Genomic DNA, 14,180 nt, shown 5'->3' on the forward strand with positions numbered 1-14,180 from the left:
AATCATAATATAGTGTCTAGTTCTTCATTTTACAACTACAATTTTGTGTGTTTGTTTTGGTTCAAACAATTCAGGGTAAACACAGAATTTTCTCTTAATGTCTGTCACATGTATCAGTCTCTCAAGTTATCACATCTTGTACTAACACACACAAACACACATACATATACACACATATATATATACATAGATAGGTATATAATTCTTCACATATATACATGAATTATATATGTGTATAGATGTAGAATTTTTTGCACTTTTGCAGACTACTATTCAAATGGATCCCAGTTTGTCTCTGATGTAGTCACATGGTTAAAACACATGCTGTTTCCCATTCTTGGCTACAGTCACTAAGTCTGTCACGAAGTGAAACTCATCCTACAAGTATATTCATACCATATGCAATGACCTTAACTGTAGGCAGAATTAAAATGTGTTATGTAATACTTCGCAGTTTTGTAATTCATCTCATAAGGTGTCACTATGCCGAAGTATAATATATATGAATATGAGCCAGTATGTAATAGGTTTTGGAGATTACTGTACCCAGAATCGGGAGATAATGAAAACACTCTGTTCTTTTTTTTGCTTCGGAATTTCAGATAAGAGTACTCATAAGAAGCAGAGATAAAAGGAGAAAGCAAGAAATAATTCAAATGCAGAAGGCAATGCTCTTCTCTGCAGCAGTCCTCAATAGTGTTAAATATAGAAATCAGATCAGTCATTGTTTTCAAGCCTGCTAAATAAAACTAGACTGCTGGAATGGCATGCCACTTGACCTCTCGGGACTCCCGCAGCAGTATTTAACGGGTGAACAGGGAGCCCTCCCGCAAGTGGCTCCTCTTTACATGCCAGATTCCCCTGCTAGTTCACACAATGTTCAAAAGGCACAAGTCCCTGGAACGCAAGAGGGAATTTTTATTCCAGGGACTTCCACAGTCCACAATGAAGAATAATACAAGAAATTTTCACTCTCTGTCACAACTTGTACTCTCAGCAGGCCCGCTAAAGGCAACCCGAACACTCAAACTTTCTAAAACCACTCACTTTGAGATTGAAATACTGGATGCTCATACAAGAAAACAGATATGTGTTGTGGATAAGGTAAGCTTTATTTATCTTTTTAAATGTTTCTTCTTAGGCACAAATTATTGACTGCTCATTTTGCCAACAGAACTTTAATAAATGTATTTCTAATTCTTAACATAGTTTTATGAGTGAACAAAAAGATGCCTTATTTACCATTACAGCAAGAAACATTTTCTACATTTTCACATGTGCTTTAAAATTATCATTTAATTAATATTTGACTTCCTTTCCTGCTCTGCTGTCCATAATCTAGGAGTAAATATTTAGAAAAACACAAATTGCATTGATTTTTTATTCATGCTTTATAGCAATAAAATGTACGCCATTTAACAGTGTTCGTAAAAACCAGGAAATAAAGAGCACAAAAGGTAAAAAGTATTTATCATGTATCTAAAATGTAGGCATTTTAGCACATTGTTTTGAGTTGTTTGCTTTTCTAAAAGTTCCACCTTTTTAAAACAGTCTTCAAATTCTGGAAGAGTATAGCTTAGTTAATGTGCCATCATTCCACATCTGCATACACAGATGTTTCACAAGGAATGATGAATTCTGAATATCTTAGATTAGAAAATTGTAGCATGAACCCTGGAGACACTAGTACATTAATCACATACCAATATGTTTCTCTTAACATGAAGAGACAATAACTTTAATTTATTACAAGAGTGATGTTGTCCATAAAAATTGTTTCTTTTTTATAGAAATATAAATATTTGTTGTTTGTCTAAACAAAGTATCCAATAAGTTGCTCCATTTAACCATGTTCCAGGTGGGCTGCCGGATAAACATTGTTCAGTGCTCTTCAGAACTGTTCAAAACAGTATATATTTTCAAACTTAGTAGCTATTATATTATAGGCAACTTACTAGTTGAACAACTTTATTTACTTTTAGGTGAAAAATAAACGTTAAGTTGTTGCATTTTAATTCAGATCACAGGTAACACTTAGGAGTCTCCAATAATCTATTTCCATATAATTACAAATCATATACATCCATATTTCTGTAAGTTATTTCTGTGTTTTATGTAAAGGAAAATTTGATACATAGATTTCATATAATAAGTTTCTGTTTAATATAAGTGTGTTTTGGTTGCTTTGTGAAACAGTGTTTTCAGGAATGAGAAAACTGTTAAAACTTTAAACCTTGCCAAAGACAGCTGACGTTTGCAATATTTTACTATCCAAATGTCTGAATGTATTAAAAGTACAGAAGACAGAATAAAGAAAAGAACAAAATGGAAGGAAAAAAGTTAAGAATTTATACCTTAAATCGTAAGAAATTAAACACTTTCTAATTATTGCTTTCATACTTAATATTTTCTGTGAGGAAATGACAATAAATTTCACTTGCATAAAGTTAAATTGGAAAGAAATAAAAAAATCTGAAAGTTGCTATCTTAAGAATTTCACACTTGAACTCTAATAATCCTTGGATTTGCCTCTGTAGTAGTAAAATATTATAGAAATAGCTATACTTAATCCATTGTAGCATTGTTCTTTTATTCTTTTTTCTTTCTTATGGGAGATTCAACCCAGATCAGAGAATGTGTTATGTCAGCCACCTCCTACCAACTGACACATCTTTTCAAGCTATAACATTTTGACATATTAATTTCTGTTTTTACATTGAGGATTTCCTTTTTGTTCTTTTGTCTTCTTTTGTTATTTTTATTTAATAATTTGGTGAATGCCCCATATTGATGAAGGTGCATGATAGAAAAGAGATATGAATGAATTTGCATTTTTATTATTTTTATTAATTTTTTCATAATAAAGAGTAATTTTTTTGTTAGTTTTATGCTTTATTGTCTTTCTCATGAAAATTCTGGGGTATGATGTGTTTTGTTTCTTCTATTACTTTCTTCAAGTGTTCATATTGTCAGTGCTCCTCCACTCTTATTTGATCCTAATTATTGCACTGGTTCTTTTTCTTCCTCACTTCTAAGAACTGGAACTCACTGATTCGCCAGAGCACAGTGACAAAGACTGCTGAGTCCCAGTCCTCACTATCATATTGTCACAGTAGATTTGCAGCATGTTCTGTTATTAATCAATTAGAAATCATCTCAAGACATTTGTGTTGAATTACAAAATTATTTTATTTTAGAATATTTCCTTGACTACCTTTTATCTTTGCTAATTCATCATCTGACACATTAGGTATTTGTTTTCAAAACTATCAGCCATCTATCATCACCGCCTTTATTATTTTCTGTCTAACTGTATCTTTTATAGTCATACTTAATTTAGTATATCTGAAGCAGATAGTATATGGGACGTCTTAGACTAGTGCCTTAAATCTAATATGAACCAAATTATTTTAATTGTACTCATGATTTGGAGAGAAAATGTTTGTGAAGATAAACTCTAAGAAAAAAGGCTAGCAAATTTAATTTTATTAACATTAATGGTTTGATACTACTTTTGATATCTTTAGTTTTCAATTAGCATTTTTAAATACCACAAGTGGACTCTATGTTGATCTTCTGTTAATTAGCTTCCATAGAGATCTCCAAGTTTGTAAATAGAAACTGCCCTCCAAATAAATCTCCACACTCCATCCCCCACCGACACTCCTGGGAGTTGTGACTCATCTCCTAATCTCATGCTCCACACACAATCAATCTTCTTGACAATACCTTCAAAGTATACCCCTGCGCTGACAAATTCCTGCCACTTCTACTGCCAGCATGCCTACATCTTCACCCTGCATGTCATTATCACCTGCAGTGGATTCCCTACATGGAAACCAGAGCTAGCTGTTAAATCGTGTCAGATAATACACTCCACCTGGCAACTGGGCCATGACTTCCTTTCCTTTCAGTTTTTATCTGTCACATTTTCCCACAGGCTCTTTCTGATTGTTGAATCTTCAATCTTTGCCAACATGCTTTTTATTTATTTTTTTCATTTTCTACAAATGTTGCTGTATAACGTTTTTTTTTCTTTTCTTGTTTTATTTGGTCTGACTGTAGTATCTTGGATTCCCAACACCAGAGGTTTTATTGTTTATTTCACTTCAACATCTTTTGCATTTAGAACAATGCTTGGCACAGTTTTAATCAATCGATAGGAATTTAGTAAATGATACCTATTCAAAATTAGAGACTGGATAGTGCTGTCTTATTCTGATGTGATAATTTGAAATTAAAGTTTTATAACGAAAAAATAATCATTTCCTATTTTTTAAATCACGCTGTAAGTAAAGTAAATGTAAATTTATTCCCAGACAAAGACATTGCTTCAAATCATTCCATTAAATGAAGTATGCCTCCTTATTTTCTCAAAGATGGTTGAATATAATTTACCTTTAAATTAATGTGTAATTAGCCAGTAGACTATTTTATTCTGATAACAAAGTCTATCTTGAGTTTAATGAATCAGCTAAGTACTTTTATTTAACTAACATATTTTCATGAATGACTAAAATAATAGAAGTAATTAATAATGATAAAAAGATGAAATTTCAAATACATTAAGTATCATTTCTAAGAAATTACTGGGACATCAAAATCTAATGTCTTCATGAAAATATATTTGGAGAAAATAGTGAATTATTAACATTTAGCTCCTGTCATTGTCTCCTGTATTTAAAAATATCACAAGCTTATCTGCTGTTAAGTCACAAATTCAAGAGCAGAGCCAAGATATAGCACTGTGAAAGTGATCAGTCTTCCCGTATCCTCCCATTCTCTTTTATTTGATCCTTGATCAAAGGAGCATGAGGTCCCTTTATTTTTTTCTTTTGTTTACTCTTTTTCCCCAACAGAATCTTTCTAAAAATTTTATAGAAATTAAGTGCTAACACACCACAGACACATCACCACCATGTTCCACAAATGAGTTACTGTTCAACAGTGGACACAATAGTAGAATTAAATCACCTTTATTTAGTCAGTCAGTGGTGGTGCATGCCTTTAATCAGCCCTTGGGAGGCAGACACAGGATCTCTGTGAGTTCAAGGTCAACCTGGGCTACAAGATCTAGTTCTAGGACATCAAGGGCTACACAGAGAAACCCTGTCTCAAAACAACAACAATAACAGCAACAACAACAATGAAACAACCCAACAACAACAGAAAAAAAAAAACTGTGCCTTTAAATAATATCCAGAAATTCTGAAAATTCATAGCTGTGGATAGTAGCACTTTAAATACTTTGTGTAAATTATACAGCATGCTTGCTTCTTAAGTTATTCTGCTCTAACATGGCTATAACAATTTCCTAACACTGATTTTGCCTCTTCTTTCTCTTTGAAATTTCACATTTATGCCACTAAAAAACTACTGTTTCTTTTCATCCACCTTTTATCAGCATCCCCAACATTCTACCTGTTTCTTCCAAGCTTATTCCTTTCTGTTTTATTGTAAATTCTATTTCTGTCAGAGACCAGATTTGGCAAAAATACCACTTACCAGAAAAATAGTGAAACCAGGTGAGAATTCCAGTGAATACTGAAATCCCTCCACTTAATTTTCTGTGCACTTTTTACCCCAATACAAAAGGGGGAAGAAGGCAACAAAATACTTCTTCTTTAACATGATACAAAGCACAACTCAAGTTGTTAATTGCTTCAATACTTTGAGATATTAAGTTATTAGCATTTTGTTGTTTAGGCAGTGAACTCACCCTAGACCAAATATCCTGAAGGCAACCACTCCCAAGGTCAAATGTCTCCTTTCAAAAGAAGAAGCAGTCTGTTTGCACCTCCTGACCATTTTTTAGGGTGGAGTGTATCTATCTGTATGAGCCATCTTAATGTCAAAACAAGCAAGTAAGCCAGTAACCACATCTTGGGTCAGGATGTGTACTCCTGGTTCTTGTCAACAATTTTGAGCAACCTCAAACTCTCTAACCTTCAGACAAGGCAGAAATAGGCTAACATTTTTGAGTCTCCACACTTCTCTCCATTTTCTGAGTTATGGAATTAAACATTTTCTAGTTAGACTATTATGTGAAGGTATACTCATTAAGTTTGTTGAATTGTCTATTGTCAAGTACCCTCAGAATTCTTTGCAGTTCCATAATCCTAAAGGCTGCTATTTCCTTTTTGTTTTTCCATTCCCTAACTTCCTTTTTCTTCCTTTCTTACCTTCTTATATACACTTTCTTCAACATGTGTTTGTCCCTCTATTTTAATGGGTTCTGCATCATGTATTTTGTCACCCATGGATTAAGAAATTAAAATAAGAGATTCTGTATAGTACATTTATTGTATATCTGCAGAATCTTTATTCTTCTCATTATTCTCTAAAAGCTAAAGCATGTTAAATGTTTACTTATCATTTGCCATGCATTAGGTATTTAAAGCAACTGAGTGCTAGATCAAAGGAAATGACAGGAAGTGCCTCAGATCGTTGTGAACATTATATCCATTTGATATAAAACCTGGACATCAATGCATAATAATATGTGAGGAAATGCCAGAAACCAAGTTTAGGGAAGACTGTATACACTGCATACCAAAGATGTTTCATACTCTTCAAATATTTTTATTTTTATAAATGATCATCCTGTACAAATAGTTTTACACAAGGCTTTTTTTTTTTTTTAGAAATTTATTTATTTATTTATTTATTTATTTTGGACTGGGTGGAGCTGAGGATAAAGCCCAGGACCTTTTGCTTGTTAGGCAAGTCCTCTATCATTTTTTTTAACAGAGGAAATTTAGAATAGCTATAGAAATCTCTTCCACTCATTGTGTCCAAAGGAAGGATTATCACGCTGGTATCTCTGACAGTAATGGCAGTTTCTCAAATCAACAGTTATCTCCTCTAAGTGCACTACCTTGTTGTTCTTACAGACTTTGAAAGAAGCTGTATTGCTGTAGAACCACCGTAGAGGACATAGACAGGAAAGACAGCTAGGTGTTGTTACCTACTTCAGTTTCCCACTTGCAAACTTCTCAGGCTCCAAGCACTAAGGTATCAGGTTTTATTGGTGGATTTTCAAACTGAAGGTCATTAAATAATCCCTGTTGATCTTCTAGGATTTAAGGAAGTAACCTGAACCCACCCGTCTTTTGTGGCAGGATATCTATGAATATCACATGCTCTCTTTTCAAGGGATTTATTTGCAATGTTCTGGGCATCTGGTATTATTTCTTCTCAGCAAAGGAATGCTGTACTTCTGTTTCTTTTCACTTTAATAAAACAGAAATTATTAACTGACCTTCTGTCTTGTGGCCATTTAATTTTTCATAATGTGTGCTTTTATAACTTCTAAAATAAAACTTAAAACTTCTGTTTCAAGGCTTATAACGCTACAATCATCGATTATGTGATTTTAAAACTCATACTCTAGCATAATTAGTAATTTCTTCTAGCAAAGTATTTGATAAATTGCTGTCTTAATGATTTCCTTATTTGTCTGTATAGGTCTATGTATTGCTGAGCATGAATTTATTACCTCCTTCTCATTTATATGTCACCAAATGTAAGCTAGTTATAATCTGAACTTAATTTAATTAGAGTTTAAAACCAAGTCAATACAAATGTGATGCTAATTCTACTCTGAAGATGGGAGAACTTCAAAAATAATTTAATTTCTGTTACATTGTTCTATTCTGGCTTTTATTCTTTTTTTGGTTTTAAGCTATACTTCTAGTGAAATTTTCACATAATCTATTGGTACTCCTATGGTACTGTTTATAATAATATTTATTCAGATGAATGTAGTTTGAAACTTTTAGGATTCATATTTTAAAGAAATTGACATACATATTAATCCTCAACTTTTTAACGAAATGGCATATTTGGTATCAGTTGAAGGATTACTATAATATATAAATGTTTTAGGATGGGAGAACATATGCTTAAATAAGTACATACACACACACATAAATATGTATATATGTGAACAGCTCATTTTTACATATACTGAGTTTATAAAAAAGTACATTTAATGAACTACAAATATTATGCACCCTCTGTTATCATTTCCACCACCCAAAGTTGCCAGTGCTCTGGCAGAATGCTTAGCCAACCCATGCACTGGCACTTCCAAGTTTCATGGCCACACATGAACCATCAAATATTAAAAAAAAACTTATAAAGCCACCCAGGTCCTCAAACTGTACATGATATACATGTGGCTTGATCAAATGATGTATACATTGGCACAACAATGTAAGCCCTTGTGTGCATGAGCTAGATGGCTCTTAAAAGCTAGACATGCCCTTCACCTTGCTCTCTTCCTCCACCATGTTTCAGAGAGACCTGAGCACCCACCCTCTTATCACTCTCTTCTCTATTAATAAACTATAAATTCTTTTCCTTCCTTCCTTCCTCCTTTCCTCCCTCTCTCCCTCCCTCCCTCCTTCCTCCCCCTCCCTCCCTTCCTTCCTTTTTTTTTCCTGTTCTTTTTTCCAGACAGGGTTTCCCTATATAACTTTGGAGCCTGTCCTGAAACAAACTTTTGTAGTCCACACTGGCCCTGAACACACAGAGATCCAGAGATCCATCTGCCTCTGCTTCCCTAGTGCTGTGCTAATAAACTCTAAAACTGGGTTCTGTTGTATGCCTTGTGATCTGCCCTCACAACCTGTAATTTCACCCTCCCCTTGAAATGATATCATGTAACTCAGGGTTGTACAAAACTAGCAATGTTTCTGAAGTGGACCTTGAATGTTTGATCACTTTACCTTTACCTCTTTAGTGCAAGGAATATAGGAGTACCAATTATACCTAGTTTATGGGGTGCTGGGGATCAAACAGAGGCTTCCATGCCTCCTAAGCAAGCCTGTGTCCTCATCTACATCCCTAGCAACATAGAAATAGATATTCTTTACCAAAGTAAGACTGTAGATGATTGGATTTATTTGATCTGTTCCACTATTTCTTAATTAATAATTAAAATTTAATTAATTTAAAATCAAATATTATATATCCTGAAGTTTTTATATATCCATAATTTGGTGTCAATTGCATTCAAACTAAAAATCCCTGCTGCTCTATAAAATGTTGAGGAAGTCCTAGAAGTTATGAAACTTAGTTTATATGTATTTGTTATCTGTTTTTTAACTAGCTAAATTCTGCTCAGTAGTAAAATATTACTTGCTTGCTAAAGAAATTCTTTTAAATTATAAAATTTTCAACGTATTATCACATTTGTAATAGATATTTACAGCTGCTGCTGTTCCATTTTCCTGGGTCCTGGGTTTGCTACTTTTTAATGGCGAATCAATCCTACACCAGTTATGTTTTAAAGGGGTATTTATTTTGGGGGGTAAAACTTACATATACCATAAACCATCAGGAAGGGAGCCTATTCGCTGGAACAGGAGCTGGGAGCAGGAGCCGGAACCAAGCGCCTGAACCAAGAGGCCGAGCCGAGCTTGCTGCTCTTCTTTTAAAGAGAAATATACCACGCCCTAGTGGGCTGGTATTTTAGCGGCTATTGGCTGGAGCGGAAGGCGCTCCTGTAACACTGTGGGCTCGTGTTTCAGCGACTATTGGCTGAAGTAGTGGAAGGTACTTCTGCAGCAACTTTTGGACTGTGCAAGACACAGTTCTCACCCGTCAAGAACCCTTGCACTGAGTGTTTGAGTATGTGGGTTTCTATGTGCATGGGAGTGCTTTTACACCTCACTATTTAATCATGTATGTTCAACTGTCTTTCTTCTGTCTTCTTCTGTACTTAGGAGCATAATTATTCAAATGTTTGCTGATGATTTCTAGTTCAATATTGAAATTTTCTAACAAATGGTTTGAAATGGCTGATGTTAACCATTTAATTCTTATTTTAAGGAAGGTATTATTGGCAGTACTTCATGGATATTCATTCAATTTTAAGAGTTCTCAAAAAATGACAAAAATATAGTTTTTCAAGCAATGATAGTATGAATAGTTTTCTAGAAACAGACCACAGATGGTGAATGCAGTCACAATTTTGATTTCTTGCATATGAAAACCTTGTTTTCACTAACTTGAATGTTGGCAAACCAACGATGTTCAAAGCCTCAACTACAATCTGCAAAATTTTAAGATGCACATTTTTAGTTCCATTAGAATACTCTATCTTGCTTGCATATTAGTGTGATTGCTTTATTATAGGAAACATTAATGAAGAGACTTTTAGAGTTTCCAATGTGTGGGGGGGTCTTTATTTCTTTCGTTGTATATTTGAATGACTTATAACAATGACTTGGTTTCTGTGATGTTTAGAAGATTCTGAAAAATTATCTGGAAGTTAAAAATTTTCAGTAAACCCTCGAGAATCTACTGGGAATTTATTTAACATTCAAAAGCTTTCACTGCTTTGAATTTTTTTGCTTTGTTTTGTCTGTTTCTTCTGCCTTCTCATCAAGACCTGAAATGATCTCTCCCACTTCCTTCAACTCTTGGAGAAGTTTTCACTTAGCTTTTTTTTCAATCTTACTTCCTGAGTTTTTTTATTTCAAATTTATTTCAATTTTTCCTTTCTTTAATTTTTCATTTCTTTATCCAGTGATATGTTCATTTATTGAATTGTTTTCCTTATTTCATTCAACTCTGTTTTTTACAAAGTCTTCATTGAAGTTCTTATGCACAACCTTTTTGAAGTTCCTGACACACTGTTCATAGTTTCTATTTTAAAATCCTTGTCTAATGCTTCAGCTAAATTAGTTTTCCAGAGAAATTTAAAATAGTGGCCCTGGTTTCGAAGAAGGCATGTTTTCTTATTTGTTTGTTTTTGTACTTGTATCTTTGTATTTGGAGTTAAAACATTTATGCTATTTCTTGGTGTTATATTGGTGTTCAGTTCCTTGATAGCTATTATTCAGCCTGAAGGGTTGCATATTAGTAGAATGGTGTTTAGTTTTCAGTCTTGGAGTAACTCTTGAGTTTTAATGTTTAGATTCCAACTGGTCACAGCTCTAAAGTACTGGTTGCAATTCTAGGTTCATATTTCAAGCATTCCCAGATCAGTTAATTGTGTGGTAGTGGCTGTCAGATATTCATAGGGATTGAATATTGGGGTTTTTTAAGTAGTGGTTGGGATCCAGTTCTATGTCATAAGGTCAGAACAAGGCCTACTACAGATGACAGTGAATCAAGGAAATAGGATGGTCTTGGAGAGAGGCTGAAGTGGGCAGCTAAGAAAGGATTATTGTACCCTAGGAGGACTAAAATGGAGGAAGCAACTCTGCTGATGGGACTCTAGGGAAAAGGTCTGACTAGAGGAATAGTTACAAAGGAATGGGTAGAATGGCTAAGGAATATAGCAGATGAAGATCTCTGTGCCCGTAGCAGGAGTGGCAGCTGAGTACGATGGAGAAGTGTGTAGATTAGGAGGATGAATTGAGGAACTGGCAGTGGAGTGTATAAGAATAATTAATGAGATAAAAATGAAGTAGTGGAAAGAGAGCACAGGCAGTCTCCCTGGGTCCTCACTAAGGGTGGCAGCTGTCGCTAATGTAAAACTCTTAACAATACCAAAATATTGATCATAGTTTCATTAAGCTATGAATTTTATTTATGAATTAGGTAAAATAGACTAGACATATTCATTGTTTATTTGTGGCTAAAATATAATACAACACAAACCACATGGAGGATTATTTTGTGCATGATTTCTTATGCATATTTTATTTAACTATTTCAAATATCCATATTTAGAAATTAATCAAATAAAATAAACATGCCTACATTTAAACATCATACATTCCAACAATCTCCTGTGCACACTGCTGAACAAAGCAAGCTGCAATGTAGATGAAAGTTTCTATCCCTCTTGGTCCCATAGCTGTTCAGTCCCAAAGAAACACAAAGAGGCTTATATTGATTATAAACTATAAGCCTATTAGCTTAAGCTTATTATTAACTTGATCATACAATGTAAATTAACCCAACATTCCTGTCAATGTTTAACTATGTAGCTTGGTACCTTTTCTCAATGAGGCATTTTCATCTTCATTCCTCTGCTTCTGTTTGGTGACTGAACTCTTTCTTTCCTCTTCCCATAATTCTCCTTGTCTGGTTAACCCACTTACACTTCCTGCCTGATTACCGACCAATCAGTGTTTTATTAAACAAATAGGAGTGAAAAATTTTTAAAGTGTACAAGAGCATTCTCCCACATCATTTCTTTTTTTTTCTTTTAGACACAAGAATTCTGAATGTAATCTTCTTTCTTTAGGTTTTTTTTCTTGACCATTGTCTACAAAAACTTGTAACCAACACACTAATCAAAGACAAACATCTGCAATCTTTTTTTTTTTTGTGGGGGGGATATAGATGTAGTTTTCTAGGCTACTTCTTGCTTATCAGGGGCGGTGATAATCTTGTGAGACCCAAAGAAAATTTAAGATTATGGTAAAATCCTGATTATGGATTGTCCTGTGAGGCTGGATCATCTCAGCCATTAGCCTTCAAGCTGGTCTAGATACAAAACTCAGAAGAAGCTGTAACACTGTAATAAGTGCTCATTAAGATGTGTTTTGAAGGCTTGTTTATAAGCATAATAAATGAATGGTAAAAGGGATTTTGAGCTCAGATCTTTGGTATAAATAGAAAATTCAGAAATACTATGATGGCTTGATGTATTAAGATGCGACTGTTTGCTTCAATAATTTTTCAATAAATAAATAAAACTAAATTGAATTATTTTTTCTAAATATATTTGTTTATTATGTATACAATATTCTGTGTATATGCCTGCAGGCCAGAAGAGAGCAGCAGACCTCATTACAGATGGTTGTGAGCCACCATGTGGTTGCTGGGAATTGAACTCAGAAACTTTTTTTTTTAGGGATCTTTTGTTTATTGAAAGACAGCAACAATATTTCCAGATATCTTTTTAACATTAAAAATAACTTCACATGGAAAAATGATTTATCCAGACAGAGAAGGCAAGGTTTATTTCAAATTGTTTGTAGACCTCTATTCTCTGAAGGTTTGAGCAGCTCCAGTCAAAAGAACAGTGCATAAATACCACAAGTCAGTATTGCCTTGGTCACCACATGGCTTTTATTTTTCTAACCTTGACAATTGAAAGAAAATTTTCAATTTTTTGTATTGAAAATTACAGAGTTTTCTTTATTCTTTTTTTTAAATTTATTTATTTATTTATTAAAAATTTCCACCTCCTCCCTGCCTCCCTGTTCCCTCCCCATCCCCCCTCCCCCTCCCTCTCTAGTCCTAAGAGCAGTCAGGGTTCCCTGCAGGCAAAGCTCTTAACCACTGAGCCATCTCTCCAGCCCAATTGAATTCATATTTAAAGTGAGATATTTTCAGTAATTATGGCTAAAAGATTGTCAACCCATTATATAATTCACCTTCTATATGTTTTGTGCACTTTTAGTATATTCAGTGAGAGTTTGAATAAAATATTTAGCATACAATCAGTAATGAGATCATGCAAATGACTTATCTCATGATAGTCCTATGTACTAAAATTTTTCTATTCAAACTCCTCTATGCCTCAATTCACATCCTCCAGCACCTGTCTCTCAATAATTCCTTTTACATTTGAGAATAGTCATATTTTTACTCAATATTCTCTCGATGGCCGAAGATTGAAACCAAATGTTTTTAATAAATAAAGTTTTTAAAATATATTTTAGAGGAATACATTGATTGGAATTAGACTACTATTGCTTTATACAAATGTTTATTAAATATTATATCACTGTTATAATAATTGTTAGTGTAGAATTTAAAAATTATTCAGAAATATAAATTTGCAGATATTTTACTACCGTTAACATTTTGTCTTAAATATTTGTATAGCAGAAATTATGTTTTTTTATAATTGTATTTCCTTCTTTTAGGTACCTCAAACATCAACTATTCATGATGTCAAACAAAAATTTCACAAAGCATGTAAGTACTTTTATATATGAAAATTTATGTTGATTTATTTTCAAATTGGCTAAAATTTTTCTTTAATAGAAAAGTTTGTCTATAGAACAAATATATGGAAGCTATGTTTTGAAACAGATATCATTAATAATTCTGTACTTAGTAATTCGTGAATAAAATAATTCTCTCACTTCATACTTTAATTGATGTTTTAATATTCAGCAGTTTTTTGTCAGTACTGGGGAAGGAGCTCCATTCCATATGTTCAAGAGTCATCTGCTTAGCCACTAAACTGTATTCTGAGAAAA

The 14,180-nt window shown here is 33.5% G+C and overlaps 1 protein-coding gene across 1 annotated transcript in view; it reads left to right on the forward strand.

Moving 5' to 3' along the window:
* The first annotated feature begins 695 nt into the window (after positions 1–695).
* The window catches only part of Tecrl (trans-2,3-enoyl-CoA reductase like), a 77,769-nt gene continuing 64,284 nt past the window's right edge, over positions 696–14,180 (forward strand). The window contains exons 1-2 of the mRNA XM_048446316.3: positions 696–1,104; positions 13,842–13,893. Coding sequence (XP_048302273.3) covers positions 877–1,104; positions 13,842–13,893 — 280 coding nt within the window. The 5' untranslated portion in view covers positions 696–876. The remainder of the gene's footprint in view (positions 1,105–13,841; positions 13,894–14,180) is intronic.

The sequence above is a fragment of the Myodes glareolus genome, chromosome 8, assembly GCF_982192425.1.
Source record: "Myodes glareolus chromosome 8, mMyoGla1.1, whole genome shotgun sequence".
Lineage (NCBI taxonomy): Eukaryota > Metazoa > Chordata > Mammalia > Rodentia > Cricetidae > Myodes > Myodes glareolus.